Here is a 23,818-nt window from a genome sequence, read left to right as displayed (position 1 = left end):
AACATTTTGTCTTTTGTCCATCACGTAAACCCAGGATTCCAAATTCTACTAGCAATTTACTTTGTGGGTTTTTTTTATTATATCAGACAAAATCATGAGACACTCTAGGCTGCTTCTGAAGAAGATATACCTATACAAACTTTTTTGATAAAAATCAGATCTAGCTCACAGTGGTCATCACTGTTGCCGATTCCAGGGCAGGTTTTCTATGTTCTGCTGCACATTATGGTTCTGAGAGGGCATCTCAAGGCCACAGCCCCCACTTCCATCAGAGCAGCTCCGCTTCTACATTGCCATGAGTTCTTACTATTTTACGCTGCCTTGGCATCACTATGAACCCCGAGAAGCTGGACTTTCTCATAACAGGAGCATCTCCTCCCAGGCCTTCAATGTGGTAGGTCCTGATCTCTGCTTCACAGAACTTCCTTCTGGTGACCACTCCTCTAAGGGACAGCCATATATGACCTGCTTAACTGGCCCTGCTGACACTCACACCTCATGTGGACTGTGCAGATATGCCAGAGTGACAACTTCCTAGTCACAGCATGACCTCCTGAAACTCGTGCCTGCTTGCTCTAAGCCCACTGATTGAGATACCCTGTGCCAAACCTGTTTGGATAATGTCCTGGACACAATAAGGCACCTGGCCCAAGGACTCCTCTCTCCCCACATGCTTCCTGTCCTCCAGGGGTGCCGTGTGATCCCCAGAACCTGTAAGCAACACTCTTTATTTCCATCTTGTGTCCCTCCTAGTCACTGGAGGGGTGCTGTCCATCTTAAAGATCCTAAATTAAAACATACGCTGGTGTTCTGTGTAGGATTTTATTTTAAATGATAGGTTCTTCTGCTTAGGAATAAGATTAAAAAGTCTAAGTATGCTGCCCTCGAATGTCCCGTAACACCCTTGGCACCGGCAAAGGGCAGGATGGAAAGAGTTGAATGATTTCTCCTGAATCCTCAGGGTTCAAGTCTTCTCACCCCAATCCCCCAAGTCTCTGCCCCACCACGGGATCCTGGCACTACTCCTGGCACGTATCAACTGCTTGAAAATGTTGAGGACAAACTGTGAGTAACAGAAAGGAGGGGGCTGCTTTGACCAGAGACTAGCCACATTCCCCTCCACACACAAAGTGCCGTCAATGACTCACCTTATCGCTGTCCAGCGTGTTCTGAGACGTCCGTGAGGCGATGGAAATCGTATCAGGCTGGCTGCTGCCGTCTCCTTGGCTGTCCAGATCCTCTCCATCCCTGGCGGTGCAAAGAAACCTTTAGTTCCTAACGCTGCTGAGCTGGCAGTCACTGGAGAAGCAACTGATTTGTTTAATGAGGTGCATATCAGCCTTTGTGAGTGCCTGCTGCTGCCAGGATGCAGACAATGGTTAAGGCACCCTTCACTGAACACAGGCTTTCTGCTAGGCACTGTGCTGAGTGTTTAAAATATATCATCCTGTTGGATTCCCATCACCATAAAATATAGTTGATATGATCGTTGCCATTTGAAAAATGAGAAAACAACAACATCTCGATGCTTTATAACTTATCCAAGGTCATGTGCATGACTTACACATGTGCCCTGTATGGTGCTCGGGGTGAGAAAGGCAAAAACAATGAGAGGTTTGCATACAGCCCTTCATTTACTCTAAAACAATAGAGGCTCTTATCTCTGACAAAGCAGTTTCATTACTAAGAATGATGTTATCCACAAATGGCAGTTTTAAAAACATATTCCTCAAAATGTTTGAGAGAAAGGATTTTTGAAGCAGGGTGAGCTAACACCGCCTCGCCCCTCTCTCCCACATCCACAAACCTCCAGTGGCGCCCAGGCACGCACCTCCTTCCCTTCTGTCTTGTGGCGGGAGCAGTCTTGGGGATGTGAATGGGCTCCTTCAGGGCTCCCTTCAGGTGGATTGTCCGCTCCTGGATGACTTCGCGGATATGCTTTATCCAGTCCTGCTTGTTCTCTATACTGGAAGCCTTAACAAGGTGTTAGCGTTGCTTAGGATACGGAAGGGCCCTTTCCAGATCTTGCACTAACCACACCCAGGTTTCCTGCATTCCTTGAGTTTCTATTTTCAAAATGACTTTTCAGCAGAAAAACAACCACATCCGATGTTTAATATGCTACCAAATAAATGACTATTTAAAAATGTTTTCATCAAAACCTTTTTTGTTTTATAGCACGTATATTATTCCAGATCTCTGACTATTGCAATAATCCATCATTCTCCAGCCCCAAGACCTTTTAAGCAGCCCTGGGCAAATAAACCAACACAGCCAACCTCACTGCCACCAAAACGCCTTTGAGGCTATTGAGGCAAACACTGTGCACTGGTCAGCAGCAAGCAAACTGCCAGCAGGAAACTGAACAAATCCCCACAGCCCTGCGGCCTCCTCTGCTGGACTCAGGGAACAGCGGCGCAGCTGCCGCCACCTCCAGCCCCCTGTGCCTGGCCGAGGGCTTCCCGCATGCTGTCATCCACTCCCATCAGGACTCTGCGGGTGGGAGACTCCCGCAGCCCTGACTTCCAAATGAGCAACTGAGGTGTGGACAGAAGAAATGTGCCCAACATTCCAAGCTCACCAACTGCCAATCCCTGATGGCAGATTCACCTTGACTCCATTACAACTCTCAAGAAATGTCCTCTGAGAACCACACAGACTAGATTCTCAGCAAGCACCTGCGGACTGAGCACGTGCGGCATCACTTGATCCAGACTTTTTTTTAACTCTGCCTCAAAGGAGTTATTTTTTTTTCTTTCTGCATGTTCTGGGCCTTACTAACAGCTTTCTAATTTCCTCACAGAAGATATCAACCTCCTATGATATAAGCATAATTCCCTGCAGTTATAATTAACCTAACTGTCATAACTCATCGTACATCAGGTCACAAAGTGAGGAGCACCCAGCATTTCTCATTGTGTATCCTGTTTTTGAAAACAGAAAATCAAAGCCCATGTTGGGAAAGGATATTAAAATTGATCACCCTCTTTCTATAGAAACCGTTTTAACCAGAGGACACGTCTTTAACGTTATTAACAGGTAGTGACAGGGAAAAAAATGATGGGTAAAGGCAGCCTCTTGCTCCCTCTTCCTCAGGGTGACATAGGACAGCAGGAAAACCAATGTCTTCTGGCGAGGGGGCAGGAAGGAGGCAGGGTGACCGGGCAACGGGTGTGCAAAGTAAGTGACTCAGGAGAAGAAACTTTTCTAAAAACTACAAATCGGTTGGAATTTAAATGCCTGATAAAAGTATTTGGAAGGTCAACTAAAGAGAAGTACCTGCAAAAGAACATCTGGCAGAGTTGGGCAACAACTGAGGAAAATTGTTAATATGGTTCAGAAATAAAGAAAATTATCATATGAATTGATCATTACGCTTAGAGAGAGTAATTCTCCTAACCTTAAAGAAATTAAACAAGGAAAAAAGATGTCAGTTTTTCAGAAATAGTAAGAGAAAGGTAATTGAGGTAAAGTACTAAATACCAAGGTCCTACCTGGCTAAGAGAAGGGATAGTTCATTTCATACTCTGGGTAGTCGCAATCTGTTTAAGACTTAAAAATAAAATTCTCCTTTCCAGACTAGAGAAGTGAAAATAACCAAAATTTTGTTTTACAACTACTGGGACATCATCATCGCCATTACCACCATTCCCATCACGTTCTCCACCACCATAAGCGCACACACCAGCAGCACGGTACCTCTACTTCCACCACTGCCTACACCTTCACCACCACAACCTGTACCCTCACCACCATCTCCAATCTTACTACCAACAAAACCTAAATTATCTCCATCTACACTCTCACCACACCATCCAGACCAACAAAATCTGTACCCTCACCATCAACACCTAAACCCTCACCACCATCTACACTACCACTACCACCAAAATCTACACGATGACCTCCATCTACAACCTCACCACCACCAGCACCACCAAAGTCTATGCCACCACCATCTATACCCTCGTCACCACCATCTACACCACTGCCACCACCTGGACCAATACCCCCATCACCAAATCTATACCACTACCTTCATCTACACCCTTACCCTCTCACCACCATCTATACCACTGTGACCACCAAAATCCATACCACCACCATCTCGACTCTTACTGCCACCTAAACTTTCACCGCCACCACCACCGCACCGTCTCCACCACCTCCACCTACATCATCATTACACTACCATCCCCACCATCACCATCACCTGCCTCACTACACCAACACCATGCAGCAATCCCTGAAATTAATGAGAACATCGTTTCCTTTACTTTCTCCTTGGAAGTCAGAAAGGTATTACCCAAAATTCCCTGGAAAAATTCTATCTGGCAAAGCCTGAGAAGAGTCTTATTTGTCAACTGTACCATGAGCATTTTATGACATCCTAAATGAAAGTCCACATCTGGCTAAAGTATCTGTCACTATTTTTTGGAAGTACCTTTTGGCATCTGCCACTGTAGCTAGTCTGGATAAGCGATTTATATAAGTTGCAAGTTTTCAGGTTTCGAGTATACCTTAAAATGTTAGACCTTAGGAAGAAAATATGGTTATTTAAATTTAGCTATCGGTGCAACTGATATCAAATAGGGCTTTATGCCAGTACTAGCCAGAACACATTGGGCTAGTAATCACATATTCACTGCAAAACAACCCACTATCACATATGAACAAAGATCTTATGAACACAATGGCTTCCACTGAAGAACAGGCTCTAGAAGGCTGACGTACAGGGGAGTAACTCACAGTCACTGAAAATACCAAAGAGATGAAAAGGCATGCAAGAGACACAAGGGATGACATGCAGGTTCATACACCAGAGTCCCATTACACTCTGGCTCATCTCCCAATACTTGACAAGCCTTAGCTCCACCATCCCCCAAACATCCCAAAGCCGCTGATGGCATTTCCAGATGGCTCCAAAAGTTCCATCTGTATTTTCTCAAACACAGAGGAGGGAAGTACATAAGACAACCTTAGAGCTCTTGACCATTCCCAGGAGAGGTTAGTATAATCAAAACAGAGTTCAAATCAAATATTCCAAGATATTTTCCTCCCCCAAAGACTATATACCCTAAAGCATCCCTAGTGGTTTTGAATTTTAAAACATAACAGTATCAAACCCTGTCACTAATAATCATTCCTCTTTCCCTCTGTCTCCAAACTATTAAGCCACACAGAGCTGAGGACCCTGTAAGGACTGTGGATACGGCTGGCCTCGACTTCCTGTCGCAGGTCCTCAGAAATGCACCAGGTGACTTTTTCCTTTCGAAAGAGAAGGTCAAGTGCGCAATGAGAGTTGTTGGTCAGTATCTCATTCCTCCTGTACCCTGACTTCCTGCATCTCTTATAGAGTCAATGAATTCAAAGACTGGAAAAATGGGAGAAGTATAAAAAGACCTTGCTTCATTTGCCCTTTCAGGAGTCAAGTGAAAGTTTAGCTCAAATTGTTTCATCACCAGAACACCAAACTGAATTCACTCCACTATTCTTTTTGTGGTAGTCACCAATCTGAATAGAACACACACACACACACACACACACACACACAACAAATAATAATAAAATAATATGAAAACCAGTATACTTTAACAACGGAAAAGCAAGCATGGATGGCCACAGTAAATGTTTCAAACAGCACATTCCCAGCTTCAAATGAACGTACCTTAAGGACAATTTTATTATCTGAAGTTGGTGTTCTCCCCACCCACAGTGCAAATTTGCAGGGGTCTCCTTCAACATGTTCTGTGACACCCAACTCTGAGGTCTGGATAAAAAGACAATTATATAATTAGATGACAGTAAAATTCTAGAAGGATGCAGAACAGAGACCAAGGAAACAGGTTTTGGTTACTTGTGGCCATGTTAGGTTATAAGAATATCGCTAGTGATCTCAGCTCTCATGTGAGTTATAATGAGGACATTGTGTTCTTAGGCTACAGGTGACTGGTTTCATCCTTTGCTTCCTGTGAGTGTCCCTTACTGGAGACCCCAATGCAGGTCAACGAGCAAAAAATTCAGGGGAAGGAAACCAACATGTGAAAATTCTACTATCTGACAATCAAGATTTGACTATTTGCAATCTTGCAAGCAACAAACTGCAAAATGAGTCTTTCCTGGTTGCAAAACGGCTGCCACCATGTTCTCGTCAGCATTAATGACGCAGCTTCCCAGAGGGCAAATGATGTTTTAACAGCTTAGTTATTTTCCAATTTCCTTATCAATAGCATTAGCTTTTAGTTTTTCATCAATAATTTTAATGGCTAAGAGGCAAAATCCCTCTGTAATATATGCAGAACACGGAAGCATGCAGAGAAAGGTCAATAGCTTCAGCCCCTCCCCCACAGTCAAGGTCCCCCTGATGCATTCTCCACCCCAGCAAAGGAAGTGATTCATCATTCAGAGCTCCAGAGGTAGCCTCTGAGGGAATCTTAACTTCTAAAAGATAAATTAAGTGAAGATGTATTGGCTGCTAAAACAGATAAGCTTGGTCTCTAAAGGCTGATTACAGCCAGCGAATGAAATTACTAGCCAGCAACGTTGCGTTTTTTTCTTTCCAGTCAGAATGTGACCTAAAATGATGTCAGGCAAGCTGTGATCCAAAAGACGATCTCAAGGAGGACATAAGCCAAACAAAATGGTATGAAAACCATCAGTTGGAACCTGTGAATTCCAGATTATTACTCAGATGATTTGCATACTTGGGGACATTTTATTACTTGAGGAATTTTCATTATATATGGACATCACAAAAAGTATGATGTGTAAGTTGTCCAAATTGCAAACATCTACCAGTATTTATAAGAGATCTGCCATAAAGAAACCCACCTTCTTGGCATTTTCTATTCTTTTCTGGATGATGATTCCTCCTTAGTGCCACCCAATCGTCCCCTCTGCCCGGCCCTGCCCAGCGACCCTGCATGGATAAGCCTCTGAGAAACAGCCCACTAAGTTAGATGGAAGTACACTGGATCCAGAGACGATGCTGCCCTTGGGGAGGCTGGTAAGGCTAGCTAGCGGTCACAAAATGGCAGCAGGTATGTTGCTCTTGCCAAGAAGTACAATGACAGGTTAAGTATGAATTAAAATGCGTCACCGGATCTGCCAAGCACTCAGGGGCAGCTGTCTCCACATAGCTGGGGCTGTGGATCTTTCAAACTGTACTTTGGTTTACATATATTTTCTCTAATGATGACATTTCACTGTTATAAACAACCATAAATTTACTTATGCATTTATATTTCATACATTTATTTTTAATGAAAAAAACATCAAACCTCAGCATGGTAAGTCTACAGTGAGCCACCCAGTAAGGCTGTTTCCATATACTCCAATGTTTATGGTTGAAAAATTAATTATAATAAGAACTTAGTCACAGACATGATTATTTTATTTATAAAGCTAGTTAAGCACACCGGAGATAGATGATTTCACTTATGAAATGTTTTCTTATCCTGCAGTTATATGATATGGGATTTAAGAAGGGCAAGTTTCCTAAGTCTATAAACTACAGAGCACCCTCTAGTGGACTTGAGGGTGGCAAATAATTTCACTGAAGATGAAAACCCTATCACAATTCAGACTTGGACATTTCAGGACAGATTAGGAGGTTAAACTGAAGACGATGAACAATTCTTCTCTACCTACAAAAAGACTGCAATTGTGTTACCTTTAGACTTACAATTCTAAACGCCTATACTTACAAACAATTTGCTTTTGTAAAGGTACTTGCTTCTCCCACTGGAATCTTTCACTTCTTTACTAAATACTAAGGACATTTCAAAAAGGAAGAGATGCCGTTCTCGACCCTTTCGAATTAAGGTTTTTGGGTCCCACACTTGGAAGGATTCCTGTAGGATGAGTTCTCCCTGAGACTCAATGTTTTCATCAAACCCTACAACATGAAAAAAGGGAGGCAAATCAATTTAAAAGGAAAATAAAAAATGATGCACAAAAAGCATTATTACTGTTTTCAACATTTTAAAAATGCCCATCAACCAACCCTAGATAAGAGTTTCCCATCTGATCCTGACTCCACGCCACTGACCAATCCTACAGAGGATAATTCTTCCTAACACACCACTTTACATACATTTTCCTTTGTTCAAAAACATTCTGCGATTCCTCATGGCTTTATTCTTTGAGTTCTACTCCTCTGGTGGGCCTTTCCAACAGTTGAGATCTGGTTCCACCCTCTACTTCTCTTCAGCTCTCTCCTGCAGCATCCCACCACAGAAACCGCCTCCTCGGGAACAGTTCCGACTCTCCTCTAAGCCCCCACCTACTTCCCAGCCTCGGTCTTGATTCTCTCTGCTTCCTCAGCCCAGAGCATCCTTCCCAGACATTCTGCTCAGGTCCAGCCTTTCTTCAAGGACCTGTCCTGGTCTTGCTTCTTGGAGAAGTCCCTGGCTGCCCATGCTTGGTGCACCCTCCCTCCTCTGAATGTGACATTGTGCACGTGAATCAGTCGTGCTCTGGACTTCACTACTGCTCCTCTCTTCATGGAAGTGGCCTGCTTTATCACCTGGTTATGAAACCACCAGGGCTTAGTAAAGCCAGCCCTGGGGCAGAGGCTGCCAATTACCTCCTGACTTCCACTCTCTCCTTTTTCTCTCATAGTAGAAGCTCCCACTAGGGCTGCTCAAAATAAGCACTCCATTCCCCGGCCCCATGCACAGTTAAAAGCAGCTGGGTACCTACGCTCTGGGGAAGTGAGCACAGCAGTGGGTACCACTGCTAGTGTCTGCCCATCTGGAGTTCCCTCCCTGACCTTCTTCCCCACTTCCTGCTAGATGGAATGTTGGCATGGTCTTGAAACACCCCGGAACCTAGCCAGCCAGAAAAACAACTAGAATGGAGAGAAACTAGCTGGAACACAGCCTGAGTCCTGGATGACATCATGAAGGGCTGCCATACCAGATCAGCATTTTACATCAGAGAAAGAAAAATCTGTTTTGCTTGGCCTCTGAGTTTTGGGTCTTATTACCCACAGCAGCACCTATGTTCAGTGTTACCCATAAAGACACAGGCTAGCGAAAGCATTTGGGGCAGGATTATAACTTATTCTGTGTAGCGTGGCAAGAACCAAGCTTTGCACCACAGGAAGAGCTTTCTTAAACAGAGGCATTTATGGAAATTATAATTGCTATAATTCTGAAACATATTTATCTAATTTTCTCTTTACCATGTTACACACCAAATTCAACGACACAAAGAAATATCTGGTGCCTACTATGTTCCAGGCTCTAGCGAGTGATGCAATGGATACAGAGATGGGGAAGCAACACATTCTTTTAAGGATTTTACTGTCCTGGGGTTTGATCCATCCATACACCCACCTACCCACCCCTCTAACAGGGAGAGCAGGTGGCCTGCAGCAAGTGACACAAAGTGCTGTTGGAGTCCAGAGTGTGGAGAGGCTGTTTCCCAGTGAAGGGACCAGAGAGGCTTTCAGTGAGTACAGAAGCATTTTATGTGGTCCTTAAGAAAGGCAATGACACCGATTCTTTAAGAAATGTTCTTAACCACTAAAATAGAGACATAAAGCTGGGATTTTTAGGGTTCAGGAAATCCATTTACAAACAGTGTCATTAGAAACTGCATAAATGCACACTGGGGTATGGAGGGTCCTTTACCTTCCAGCATGCTGAGGTGCATGGCATCATTGGCTCGCTTCGGCACGCTGAGCATCACCTCCAGGCCATCTTTAATCTCTCCCTTTCCTTCCTCACAGCACGTCAGCAGCTCCTGCAAAGATAAACAACAGAAACTAGGTAAAGACTGCAGAATGCTCTGCCGATGAGACCTTGGCAGAAACAGTTTATGAAAGCCCATGGCTTTCAAGATAAAAACAGAGTGTGGTCAACTGGGCATATGTTCTCATAGAAATGAACTACTACCTCTTTATTCAATGGATGGCAGGGTTTGTCCTGTTCTAATCAGAGTAAGCCAGATGTATTCATAGTTTTAGATGGAATTAATACACCTGTTAACAATCAAGCCTCAAAAATGATAAACAGAGGATGGGTGTGGTGGCTCACGCCTGTAATCCCAGCTCTTTGGGAGGCTGAGGTGGGTGAATCACTTGAGGTCAGGAGCTCGAGACCAGCCTGGCCAACATGGTGAAACTCCATCTCTACTTAAAAAAAAAAAAAAAAAATTAGCTGGGCATGGTGGCATGCACCTACAATCCCAGCTACTTGAGAGACTGAGGGAAGAGAATCACATGAACCTGGGTGCACCCTCCCTCTTTGATTGTGCCACTGCACTCCAGCCTGGGGGACAGAGCAAGACTCTGTCTCAAATAAATAAATAAATAAATAAATAAATAAACAAACAAATAGAAATATTTAATTATTATGTAACAAATGATCAGCTACTGGTTACAGCTGATGACCGTGCCAGGTCCAACTGTGCGTTTACCACACAATCCCAGCGTGACTCTGCACCCTGGAGCCATGAATGCAACACCCCATCTAAACTGGACCAGCCAATCCACGCAGCAGGAACAGTAACGCCGCATGAGTACTTACAGTCAAATGCATTTCCTTTTCACGTAGGACGTTTAGAAAAGCTCTAATGGTTGAATTACATCTCTCTGGGGAGCCCTATGTGTGTGATTACATTGCAGAGCTATTTAGAGAAACATCCGTAATTAAATGAATGATAGCAGGAACAGTAAGTTCACCTTCTGGTGGGCTCCAAGATACTTTTTTTTTTTCTTTTTTTTGAGACGGAGTCTCACTCTGTCGCCCAGGCTGGAGTGCAGTGGCGCGATCTCAGCTCACTGCAAGCTCTGCCCCCCAGGTTCACGCCATTCTCCTGACTCAGCCTCCCAAGCAGCTGGGACTACAGGCGCCCGCCATCAGGCCCGGCTAATTTTTTTTGTATTTTTAGTAGAGACGGGGTTTCACCGTGTTAGCCAGGATGGTCTCGATCTCCCCACCTGGTGATCTGCCCGCCTCGGCCTCCCAAAGTGCTGGGATTACAGCCAAGATACTTTCTTCCCGGTGTATTAATAATTACTATCAGTCAGTAATAGCAACAGCAGTGTTTTGTGTCTTGATAGTCAACAAAAGAGAGGTATGACACTGCAGCCAGCACTGGTCTCCCAGTGGCTGCTTCAGAGGAATTCAGCTGCCCGATGGGCACCTTCCCTCATCACCAGATGGTGTTTACCTGTGATTCTAAGCAGCATGGCAAACACTGCTCACAAATGCAGTGTACTGAGCCTACTAACTAATAACTGGCAGAAAACCTTCCTTGTTGGGGAGCTTAAGGGAGCTTATTACTGTTCTCCTGAAGAACCTCTGGCAGAGTAAGGTGAGGTTTACAAATTTAAGCACCAGTTTAGTAGAACTACATGCTGAAAACAAAATCCTTACATCTTGAGGACACTAAAAGGTAAACTGCCTTTGCAGAATTAGATAGCAAAGGACAAATTTGAATACGAACAAATTAGCCTCCTGACTTATTTTGCATTCATAGTAACTATATATTTCTGCGGGGATGGTCACAAAATCACTTAATGGAATTTTGATATGAAAGTACAGGAGAGCTTTTCCAATTGAAAAATCCCATAATAGTATCACTTTCACAAAACAATGTGGCCACTTGTTACTGTCTCTAGATTTTTCCTACTAACAAAAAGGGTAAAGAAGAGTTTCAGGCATTCGTAACTCCATCTTCTAAATTTCTTTTATATTTAGACAAATTACATAATAACTTCCCGTTGTCGAGCCTAGGACAGTACCTGGAACACGGCAGGATTCATAGAATACCATCACTGGGATGAATGCATGGTTTCTACATTTTAATGCTTAATAACATTCACCAGCTGAGAAAATGGTATGCTGAACATTATCAGACAAAAGCGGTCAATTTTTATGTAGTCAAGGAAATGTGTATTGATATATATATTACATTTTGTGACAACTCTTAGCACTAATTCTAAGTTTTGTTTACCTTTCTATTGTCAAGACTAATTGCTACTGTTTCCTTAAATGTGATTTTAATTATAGTCATTCACAACTAATCAAAAGCAGAGGTCAGCCTGACTCCAATACTTGTGATCTGTATGAACAAGGTGTGCTGCGAGGGGTGTGACATCAGGGACAAGCAACAAGATAGAGGAAGCCTCCTGGGCGTGGGTTCTCCGTGGCTTCAGTGGAAGCCCTGGGCATCAGCCAGATCTGTGTTCAGAGCCGAGCCTGTTAACAGGTGTGAGTGATGATTCTGGGCACACTCCTTACAGACTGAGGCTAGTTTCCATTCCTGCAGACTAGCATAGTTGGGAGGTCAACATACGCGAAGTGTACCAAAGTGCACCGTGCCTGGCCCGCAGTCAGCAAGCCACAGCTGGGAACTGAGGGTACTAAAATATCAAGAACTGATGATTTCTCATTTTACGTTTAGGGTCAGTCAGTGCAGTTCAGATGCATAATCATGACACACACTCTCATTTAACTCCTGCAATGAGAAATTAGGCAAGGCAATAAATACTAATGAATTAAAAAGTAAAATTAACTGACTAGGTGTTTCAAAAAAATTCAGGGTAATTATATAAATATATAGTAAATGTCAAAATAATACATAATTCATAAAATTTCACAGGGCGAAGATGCATTATACATACTTTCAAAAGCAGCTGATACTTCGTTATTCGCTGAACCGGTTTAATAAGGTAGGAAGAAATGGAATTGGCTAATCCATGTCGCTGCTGTATCTCCTGTATTAAAATCAAACAAGAAACAAGCCTTATCATAGGGCTACACTATTAAATCATGGCCATAAGACACATTACTTTTCCAAATACTGTACCTGACAACTGTTTAATCATGCCGAAATAATTAAGTTTCCTTTTCCTAAGAGGCTTTTAAATTATTAACACAAACTTCTTTGCTTCTAAAATGTTACTTCTGGAGAGGAAGGTGTACTTTGGAGCAGGAAGATCTACATTACTGTTCAGTCCCACATTTAATGCCACAATTTGCACTTTGCATTTTGTAATTATGTCCTTTACATGCAATGATCTATATTGCATGTAAAGGTTGTATTCCTTTACAACTGGTTGTATTCCTTGCTGTATTCCTTGTTGTGAAGACAGGCCCTGTCTGTGCTACTCATCACTTTACGCTAGCACCTAGGACAGAGCTTAGAGTTAAATGAGCCCCATACAGATGTTCAATAACGTACTGGTAAGAAGCATAATCAAAGGTTATCAGATAGCCTAGAGAACAGAGGAAGCTGTAGCAGAAAGCCTCTAAAAAAAATAAACCAACTGTACAATGAATACTGAAAGCATATAAATTGTGAAATCTCTCAGGCATGATTTCTCTTATTCTTGAAGATATGTTTTAGGGCATAAGGGTTTCTTTTTAAGTTCTGGGATACAGGTGCAGAACATGCAGGTTTCTTACATAGGTGTACACGTGCCATGGTGTTTTGCTGCACCCATCAACCCGTCATATACATTAGGTATTTCTCCTAATGCTACTCCTCTCCTAGACCCCCACCCCCCCAGACCCCAGTGTATGATGTTCCCCTCCCTGTGTAATGTATTCTCATTATTCAACTCCCACTTTTGAGTAAGAACATGTGGTGTTTGGTTTTCTGTTGAGTTAGTTTGCTGAGAATGATGGTTTCCAGCTTCATCCATGTCCCTGCAAAGGACATGAACCCATCCTTCTTTTTTTTCTTTTTGAGACGGAGTCTCGCTCTGTCACCCAGGCTGGAGGGCAGTGGCGCGATCTTGGCTCACTGCAAGCTCCGCCTCCTGGGTTCACGCCATTCTCCTGCCTCAGCCTCCCAAGTAGCTGGGATACAGGCACCCGCCACCACGTCTGGCTAATTTTTTTGTATTTTTAGTAGAGACGGGGTTTCACTGTGTTAGCCAGGATGGTCTCGATCTCCTGACCTCGTGATCCACCTGCCTTGGCCTCCCAAAGTGCTGGGATTACAGGCGTGAGCCACTACGCCCGGCCCAAACCCATCCTTTTTTATGACTGCGTAGTATTCCATGGTGTATACGTGCCACATTTTCTTTATCCAGTCTATCATTGATGGGCATTTGGGTTAGTTCCAACTCTTTGCTATTGTGAACAGTGCTGCAATAAACATGCACGTGCATGTGTCTTTATAGTAGAATGATTTATAATCCTCTGGGTATATACCCAGTAACAGGACTGCTGGGTTAAATGGCATTTCTGGTTCTAGATCCTTGAGGAATCGCCACACTGTCTTCCACAGTGGTTGAACTAATTTACACTCCCACCAACAGTGTAAAACATTCCTATTTCTCCACAGCCTCACCAGCATCTGTTGTTTCCTGATTTTTTAATGATCGCCATTCTAACTGGTGTGAGATAGTATCTCATTGTGGCTGATTTGCCTTTCTCTAATGGCCAGTGATGATGAGTTTTTCATATGTTTGTTGGCTGCATAAATGTCTTCTTTTGAGAAGTGTCTGTTCATATCCTTCGCCCACTTTTTGAGGGTTTTTTTTTCTTGTAAATTTGTTTAAGTTCATCGTAGATTCTGGATATTAGCCCTTTGTCAGATGAGTAGATTGCAAAAATTTTCTTCCATTCCGTAGGTTGCCTGTTCACTCTGATGATAGTTTCTTTTCCTGGGGCCTAAGGGTTTCTAAAATGGCTTTGATTCCAAACATTATATGTGCTATGTGCTCTCACTGTTTAAGTGAAATACTTAATACTAAAATATTTCTAACTCCATATACAGGTGCTGAATTTCGTCTGATGGCAAAGACCTAGAATCATGCGAAATATTAAAAAGAAAAGGCCACTTTGGCCTGGGAGAAGGCTTCCTATTTACAAAGGCAGTGATGTGTAATGTGTAATGTAATGGTCAAGAGAATGACAATTAAAATAGGGTCATCTACAGGTAGGGCTTCATCTCAAAGATAGAAACTGAAAAGTTTATTCTACTTCCCCAGACTTTCAGATAAGAGCTGATGATCCCATCTGTCCACGCACAAGTGTAAAGACAGAAAACAAGTCCAACATCCTCACAACCTTATGCACCAAACTATGCACACTATTCAATAGCACCTTATCCTTCAATCAAAATGTATTGGCACATATTTGACCAAGTTCTGGAAACCCAGAAAGCACTCTGTGTATCACGTTCTAAAGCTCCATCCCTTTTGTGCTGAATAATCTGCTGCAATAGCTTTCAAAACACAGATGACCTGTATCTACGTTTACTCCAATGAGAACACAATTAGTTAGCCTTCTAATTATCCTAGTTGTTATGGCACTATTTGTAAAACTCTACTGGTAGGTTGTTTTTGAAAATCCATAACATCATGAAATTAAAATAGGAAAAATATAAAGATTCACAATTATTTTTGTTTTACTGAGGGGGAAAAGAAGCTTAATAGTTTATACCTTCTGTGTACAATATTACATGTGAAAAAATGTATTGAATATAAATAGTAATGACATTATAAATGATTGAATATAAATAATAATATATACACACACACAAACATACATCTATATATTACAATCTGAGTTTCTTACAGAATATAAGGCTTCCAGTATTTGTGTAGGATCTTTTAAAAACAGAAGACAATAGAAGAATAGCCCAATATAAACATGATAGACAAAAACGAAAATATTGTACTATCAATTAGATGAAAGTTATGAGTAATCCTACATTTTATGTACACAACTTGGAAAATTATGGTCTCTTTAGGAATCTATTACTCACGTCAAAATAGGACCCTGCATGTTCCAATATTAGCTGAGTAGAATCAGGCTTATTTTTGCAATATGTGACATACATCTGAAACTTGTCTGCCTATAAGCCAAAAAAAAAAAAGATCTCATTTAAACCATAACAAGTCAACGCATGATAAACTTTCATATAGAAAAGCAGCAGTATGGATAATGGAAATTTAAGCCTCAAGTTGAAGACACCCTATTTTAAAAAGAAAGCTACTGAAATAAGAAACACATCGTTCTGACAGCATGCAGCTGCAGTAGCCTCCCCGACCCCGGCACGTCAGGCTGAGAACCTGTCCTCTCTTTCCATAGCGGCGCGTGCAGACCTGGCTGTGGACTTTGGACAGCATGACCGCACGTTCACCTGTCTGCCTCCCCTCTAGACTTGACGATCCCCCAGAAGGACTGGGAACTCACCTATCAGCAAATCCCCAGGGTCAGGCGGACGCCTGGCACACTAAATAGTCTATTTCAAACCATCAACAGGGCCAATAAAAAAACTCACTCCACAAAAACAATTAGTTGAAGTATGCAATTCTTTGAGGTAAAGTCATTTCTCTGCAAGTATGGATATGAGTAGAAGATAGTGACTTAAAGGAAATGAAGACCATCCCTCCTAACTTCCTTCAACGTCACCTAATAGCTGGGAGAGAACAAACGGTTGAGGTTTCATTACCCAAGTAACAAAACAATGTCCAACATCCTCTGGCAACTGTTCATATTTTTCCAGCTCCTTTAGGAATATGCTGCAAAGAATAAAAATGGTATCATATTATGAAGGTATTTTAAAACATTTTACTAGTGAGATATGCCAGAAATTGAGAAATCTGTGCCCCCTAAGGAATGAACAAAACATGTAGCTCTTAACTAGAGTAAGTTATTGTGACTTTCAAACAGCTAGCCAGTTTAGCCTTCAAACACTTTCTAACAAATTTATTTCTGGGAAAGTGCTAGTGTGTTCACTAAGGATATACTTTAGAGATGTAAATATTTGGCTGAAAACCCATTTGGTCTTTTCTGCCTTCTGCTGAGGAGTGAGGGGACTGCGCTCTCGCTGACCCCAGCATCATCTCACCACAGGCCACCTAAAGGAGCTTCTGCCACCACTGCTTTTAAAAATATTAAAAGAGAATCATGTACCTCCTGTGGCCAATGGAAAGTGCATTTTATTTTGGTCAGAATACACTTCTGTTGCTTCTTCAGTTCCTATCTCTTACTATTAGAGACCAAACAGCACAGGCCTGCAGTCCCAAGGGGGCTCCACTGTCTCTCAACCCTCAGAAGTAACTCACAGGGGCACTTGACGGCTCGGCTTCACAGAAATTAAGCTTCCTATGAAAATATTTCCATAGTTTTCCTGATCTTATTTCTGTAGAAGATAAGTACAAACATAAAGTTGAGTCTGTATTACAAGAGTTTCTAGAATGTCAGTCTTTTTGGAGAAAGTCTGATAGGCTTCATTCAAATGGCAACAAAATCACTGAAATCTGCTTAATTCACTGGGAATGGTTCATTTCTCGTGATGAAACTTCAGCATGTGGATTTCAAGAGTAACTGCTTCAAAAGAAAAAGCCACTCACTTATTATGAAATTCGTAGATTTCCTGCATGTTTCCGAAGATGATGAGTTCTTTGTTTACAATGCCAGGTGGAATCTCTTCCACACCACTGGTCATTTCCCACAGGTAGGTCTGGCCGAGAGGGAAACAGGGGTTAGACAAAAATAAACACCACGTTTTCAAGAAACAGCTGTTTCTGACATCTGTAAATACACAGAGTTAATGTATAAGTGAAAGCATAACTGAGGACTTGATCCTTTTACAAAACATAAAAAACCCTCCTACAAAAGGCCCTCAGTTGCTGTTAATACTTGAAAAGAGTTCCTACACTTTTCAACTGTAAAATGATTCCCAGCTTCAAATTTTGGAATTAACCTACTCCACAAGTACAACCAATATTCCTGATACCACTGAGTATTAGTTGCCAGTCATAATTAGTAGGCACATTTCTCTGAAGCTGCTGTACAATTCTATACAAACAGAATGTCAGCCAGGCCATCATGTGATAAACAGAATGAGAGGATTAATGCTGTATCATCTCTGTAATGAGTGAAAAACAAACCTAGAACTCTACAGAAGTGCAGAAACACGAAACCGGCTGCTGAAGCATACTTTACATTTTAAAAAATGACAAAAATTGTGATTATTCTAAGGACTACCAACAGGTAAGAATAAAACAGCAAGCTTATGCTCAATCTAAATAAACAAGCAAAAAAAAACTTACTTACATCCATACATTCCCGGAGGTCTCTTACATAAGCCTTTTCAGTTTGAATGAGCTCAGCCATTATGAACCTTCAAGAGAGGAAGACAGCAAGGAGTACAGTCAGGGTGCAGCTTACTTCACTATCTACTTTTATGGATTTATGAAATAACAAGAGTGGGTCTAAAAGTATTAGTCTTAGAGTGATCATTTTGGAGAGGTAAATCACAAATAGACAGAACAACAGTATCCAGCTGCTAATTCAAAGGGGAAAAAATATTTCTGCACACATTTTATTGAGGTACCGACAGATCAGGGTTTCTCAACCTGGCACTGTGGACATTTGGGGCCAGGTAACTCTGCTGTGGGGCTGTCCTCTGCACCGGAGAGCGCTCAGCAGCTTCCCACTAGAAGCCAAAAGCACTCCCTCCCCCTCCCCACTGTGACAACCAAAGTGTCCCCTCGCATTGCCAAGTGCCCCTGGGGGACGAAACTGCCAACTGAGAACCACTGGATTAGAGCACTCTTTTTTATTTATACAGAGTTCACTAACTGGCAACTTTTACACACCTACATTTGTTTTAGGTGTGATAAAAACTATTAATTTCCTCTCCTTAGTATCACTATCTATCAATGACAATTCATCAACTCCACATGAAACACAGGCACAGAGATAAAAACTAGATGCTGTTTCTGAACCAGGTGATAAGAGGACAGTGAACCCAGTGAAGTCTGTGCTGACACAACTAAGTCCACCCAGAGCAACACAAAGCCTGGGTGCCATGTGACTTCAAAGCACACACAGCAGCATGTCTGTCCAAATGACATTCTCTTCACTTTTCCAATGAATCCTGGTAGATTCTGAAAGACTGGCTTACTCTTTCCTGCGGGCAGATTTCCGCTTCTCTTCGTTAAGTTCATGAGCAGCATCTCGAAGTTTCACCTCTGAGCCAGGGATACTGGCTGGAATGATATCAAGCTGGAGACTTTTACTCTGTGGAAAAAGAGAGCCAATGAACTCAGTTAATTAAATCAGCAGAGAGGGCGTTAGGAAGAAGACCATAATTTATTCAGTTTGCACAAGGCCATTTACCGATTTGTTGGAATCTGAAGAAATCCCCAGGGCTTTTTCCAAAGAGGTCCTGTACTTCTCCATCCGCAGAGAGAAATCTCTGTACCTCTTATCCACAGCAGTAACACATTTTTTTATCTCTGCCGCATGGGCATGCCCTTTTTCACAAAAGCCATCAGCCAGCTGTATCAATAGCTTCACTCTCTCTTTGGTTTGCTGCAAAAAACAACAGGAAAGTATTGTGTGGCAAATGAACCCGACTGCCAGAAACCTGAAACAACTCTGAGCTCTGAACAGGAAAACTGGCCGCTGGTAGAAACTGAGACCAAAGCCCCAGGTCCACCCACTCCATCTCCTGGATTCCTGACCAGCTATCTCTCCTTAGCTCTTCCACAGTGAATGGCACTTTTATGACCTCAAAGAAGAAACTTAGACTATTTTTCAGCAACGTCTTCATCTAGGAGGTGCTTAGTAAAAACGTGTAGAATGGATGCATGAAGGAATGCATGTGAAGAACGTGGTCTTCACAGCGCCACTACTCTCCTGAAAGCCGCTGAGCAAAGACAGCTCCTCGCTCTATGCACGTTTACTTTTTGTACCCAACTGGACCCACGGCTCTTTCGGGGCAAGCAGCCATCTGACCTTTTGGTTTTCCTGAAGCACGTGTGGCCAAGGCTGTCCCCACAGCAGGCACTCAACAAAATCCCTCATGAAGCTCCTCTGCATCATGCTGATTGCTTTTTTAATTCTTAGAAAATGTGAAGGAAAATTCACTAGTCAGGAAATTATCTATATAGAGGTACTGTAAATTTTGTTTCCCTGTTTTAAGAGCTCTCTCTAAAATTATCCTGTTTTATATGTACACAGAAAAGATCTTTCATTAAGTTAAGCATAATTTATTATTTTTTACAGAGATACACGGACAACCGTACAACAAGTTATATATACCATTTGGCAACCTCACTCAATCTGATTTCTCAACAGCTCTCTCTCTTCACACCCATTTCGATGGTTATTACTATTCGGCTTCCTTTGTTATACTGTTTTCAAGTAAGTGAGTTACTTCTCTTCTATGGAACCTGCTATTCTCCGTTAAGTTTTAACTAGAAAATCTTTTTAACACATACTCAGGTAACTGACTTTAAAAATCCCCACAAGAAAGAAGGTCAGAGTTCAAAACCCAGATAAATGATCTTAGCTTGTAAAATCAAAGTTCTAAGACATAATTCACTGGGTAACCTGTGAAGTCAGCCGTCAAGATCCTCCAGACTCTACACAAATAACCCCAACACTCCAGCCAGCCCCCAGCCACCCAACAGCACCCCATCCCCCAGCTGTGGCTCACCAACTCACCCCTCCAGGCCAGCACCCTCCTCGGGGCCTCTGCACTGGTGCTTCTGCCTGGAAAGCCACTCCCCCAGATACCCCTATGGCTCCTTCACGTCTCTACTCAAATAAATGCCACTCTCTTAGCGGGCCCTCCCTGGACCCCCTTAAACTACAGCTTGCCTCCCTGCCTATTCTTCTGCTCTGCTGCTTCCCATAGCATGCATGGCCCTCTGACAGAGGGTGCAAGTGATTTTTTACAATCATCATCTGTCCTTCTCCTGTGAGAACGTCACCTTCACAGCCCAGAAATCTTTGCTTGTTTCGCTAACATCTCTTACGTTGCCACAAGGGCCATCTGTGGAAGGCATTGTAAACTACCTGTATGTCTATCTTTAAGGGGTTAAGAAAGCTATTGAGTGTTTTAAGTGATGGGGACACAGAAGTGAAGATAAAAAGATAATGCAGCTTGCCAAAATTAAACGAGAATTATTGAGCAACTGAATGGTGTGATAAAAACTAAGTACCATAAATCTGCTAACCTAAGAACTTTAAAAATATCTCAATATATTTTTACTTGCATCGGTAATTTTTTAAATACATTTACAGGATTCAAAATTCCAAAGGTAAAAAAGATACAAAGTAAAAACTCTTCTCACCCCACCTTCCACTGTCACCAGTTCCAATTACCAGCTTCTTGCCATCACTTCAGAGACATTTTATGTGCACGTACAAGCAAGTGCACAAATGTACATAGTATTTTTCTCTCTCATCTTTCTTACACATGTGCTTGCATACAACAAACACTGCTCTGTATTAGCATTTTCTACTGAACAAATCCTAGTTGTCCCTCCTGATCAGAACTAAAGCCTTCGCCTGTGTTTAGAGCTGGGTAATATTTCACTATATGGATGTGAACTGTATGGATGCACGTAAGTTAACGTCTCTCTATCAATAGGTCTCTGTGTTGTTTCCAAATTCTGTCTGCCACGGCAACAATGCAAGAAATCAATCAGTTGCATGACCAGTGGTTAAGACACGTGCCTGAGTGCTGCTGCCGTAACACACATTGTGAGACCTGCAACTGCTGGGGCAGACAGGAAGTGCAGTGCGAGCAGGCAGGAGGGCGAGCGGGCAGGAAGATGCCGCCAGAGGCCTCTGAGGGGCTGCCCTGCTCCATTCCCCCAGCAACGGAGCCTCGTCCACGCAGCATGGGGTCCACCTTTTTGATCTCGGCTAATCCACTGGGTGAAATGAACTCAGTGTGGTTTTGATGTATGCTTTTCTTATATTAAGTAAAGTTGATGATCTCATGGTGAAAGCCATTTATTTCCTTCCTATGACATATGTTTAATATCTTTTGTCCATTTTCTTGGTCTTTTTTTTCCTTATTGATTTGTAAAAGTTCCTTCTTACTGGGAAATCAGTCCTTTGTGATATGAGCTGCCTATATATCTTCTCTATTTGATTTTTATCTTTAGATGTTCCTTATGGTGGACTGTCTTGTGTAAAGTTTTACATTTTTTTGTGTAGGTGAATTTATTAACCTTTTCTTTCATGGGTTTGGATTTTGTGTCATTTAGACAAATTTCTCCATACGAGGATATAAAAAATATCCTGTTATTTCTTCCGGTACTATTAGGTACCACTGCTGGTATTTAAATCTTCTTCTGCTATTTATCTCGGTATCAAGGTGAGATATAAATCCAACCTAATTTTTTTTCCAAAGCCATTTACCTTGGAAAACATCATTAAAAAAAAAATTCTTACATCTTTTAAAGTGAGATATTATAAGGATTTTCATTCTTATTCTATTTGTTATCTCTAGAGATTGTTACAGCGCTTAAAAAGCACATAAACATTTTAACTGAACAACCTCATCTGTAGGCATAATCGAGGAACTGGAGAAAAATAAAAGCAAATTGAAGTCTTAAGTCCACAAGCTCAAGAAAGCTTTGTTCATCATGTTCTTAGACAGAAATTAAATGGTGTTAGACACTTTCTAACAAAGTAAGGCATTTGGCACTGGGGACGTTGATGATTAGGACCACAGCAAGCCCTATGGGAAGAAGGTTGTGGCGTCAGTAAGGCAAGGGCTTCCGGACCTCAGTGTGTACAAAAATCACGTGGTGAGCTGTTCGAATGCTTATCCGCAGGCCTCACTCCAAGAGAGCCTACGTCAGTAGGTTTGGGGTGAGGACAGAAATCTCTCTTAAATAAACACCCACAACCTGGATGCAGGTGGTGCCGGCAAGACCCGTGGAGAAATGACTGCACTGAGAGCTGCAAAGGGACCGAGCCGAGTCTCAGTGAGCCAGTGATGGGAGACTCTTGTTTAGCCTTCCAGCTTCATTTCCATCAACACTAAAAATGTTATAACATCGTAACAAGTGCGCTGAAAGACTTTCCTTTCAGAGCTAAGAATTCTCTATACGGTAAAAGCAAAATGGTTTCTTAGAAGATTCTAAGGTCGGGTGACAGAAGGCAAGTGAGGGAGCCTTAGCTCATGATGAAAAATCAAAGGACATCTCCAAACACCAAAGTAGGTGTTTTCTGATTAAGGGGAAGGCAGTCAGAAACCAAAGAAAAAGATTGCTAAGAAAAGGAAAGGTGAGGGGAGTTCTTTTCAAAATCTACCAGTTCCTCTTAGTAGAACCAATTCGATAAACCCAACAAAAGAAACAGTTTTATATATTTGAGGATCAGAAAGGTCATATATCACTCACAATTTTAGACATTTCTTATAAAATACAAGAACAAAAATAAGCCTATCATTGCCCAATCTTTCAATAACCACACATCAAACTTGAGGAAAAGGAATATTCAGGAATGGAAGAATTCTTTCATATACACTTTATTAGTGGAGCAGGCCGCCATGTTACTCAGTTCCAGACAGTCAAGTGCACATCACATCCCCGATGCACCGCACCTGGAGCTGGGCAGTGAGCAGGCCGTCTGGCCATACACAATGGCCTGCAGAGTGGAGCAGAGGTGAAAGATGACAAATCTTAAATCTAGCTTTCAGTGTGGTATGCGATGTTAGGCATTTTCTTAATACCTTTATAATCAAACAATATTCAAATAAGCAAACATAGCTTGGGAGTTTAGGCACACACACCACCACGCCCAACTAATTAAAAAAAATTCTTTTTGTAGAGACAGGATCTTGTCATCTTGCCCAAGCTGGTCTCAAACTCCTGGCCTCAAGCGATCCTCCCACCTCAGCCTCCCTTGAGCTCAGGAGTTTGAAGAGGATCCCTTGAGCTCAGAAGTTTGAAGATGCACTGAGCCATTATGGTGCCACTGCATTCCAGCCTGGGTAACAGAGCTAGATCCCATGTCTAACACACACACAGACACACACACGCCCCTAAATACAGATCATATAATGTGCATAATTATTATTTAAT

The 23,818-nt window shown here is 42.2% G+C and overlaps 1 protein-coding gene across 5 annotated transcripts in view; it reads right to left on the bottom strand.

Annotated features, from left to right (window-relative positions):
- Positions 1-23,818, bottom strand: part of TRIO (trio Rho guanine nucleotide exchange factor) — a 363,663-nt gene that overhangs the window by 101,460 nt on the left and 238,385 nt on the right. For all 5 annotated transcript variants that reach the window (XR_004030403.1, XM_030813916.1, XM_030813917.1 and 2 more), the window contains exons 22-33: positions 19,104-19,298; positions 18,889-19,004; positions 18,036-18,102; positions 17,330-17,439; positions 16,426-16,495; positions 15,736-15,825; positions 12,638-12,730; positions 9,639-9,750; positions 7,707-7,897; positions 5,669-5,770; positions 1,832-1,974; positions 1,149-1,248 (exon numbers count right to left, since the gene is read on the bottom strand). Coding sequence is in view for 4 of the 5 variants with exons in the window: in XM_030813916.1 (XP_030669776.1) it covers positions 1,149-1,248; positions 1,832-1,974; positions 5,669-5,770; positions 7,707-7,897; positions 9,639-9,750; positions 12,638-12,730; positions 15,736-15,825; positions 16,426-16,495; positions 17,330-17,439; positions 18,036-18,102; positions 18,889-19,004; positions 19,104-19,298 (1,389 nt within the window). In the remaining variant the exon portion in view is untranslated. The remainder of the gene's footprint in view (positions 1-1,148; positions 1,249-1,831; positions 1,975-5,668; positions 5,771-7,706; positions 7,898-9,638; positions 9,751-12,637; positions 12,731-15,735; positions 15,826-16,425; positions 16,496-17,329; positions 17,440-18,035; positions 18,103-18,888; positions 19,005-19,103; positions 19,299-23,818) is intronic.

The sequence above is a fragment of the Nomascus leucogenys genome, chromosome 6 (genome assembly GCF_006542625.1).
Source record: "Nomascus leucogenys isolate Asia chromosome 6, Asia_NLE_v1, whole genome shotgun sequence".
Taxonomy (NCBI): Eukaryota; Metazoa; Chordata; class Mammalia; order Primates; family Hylobatidae; genus Nomascus; species Nomascus leucogenys.
Note: the sequence above shows the minus strand (reverse complement) of the source record. Positions and strands in the feature narration are given on the sequence as shown.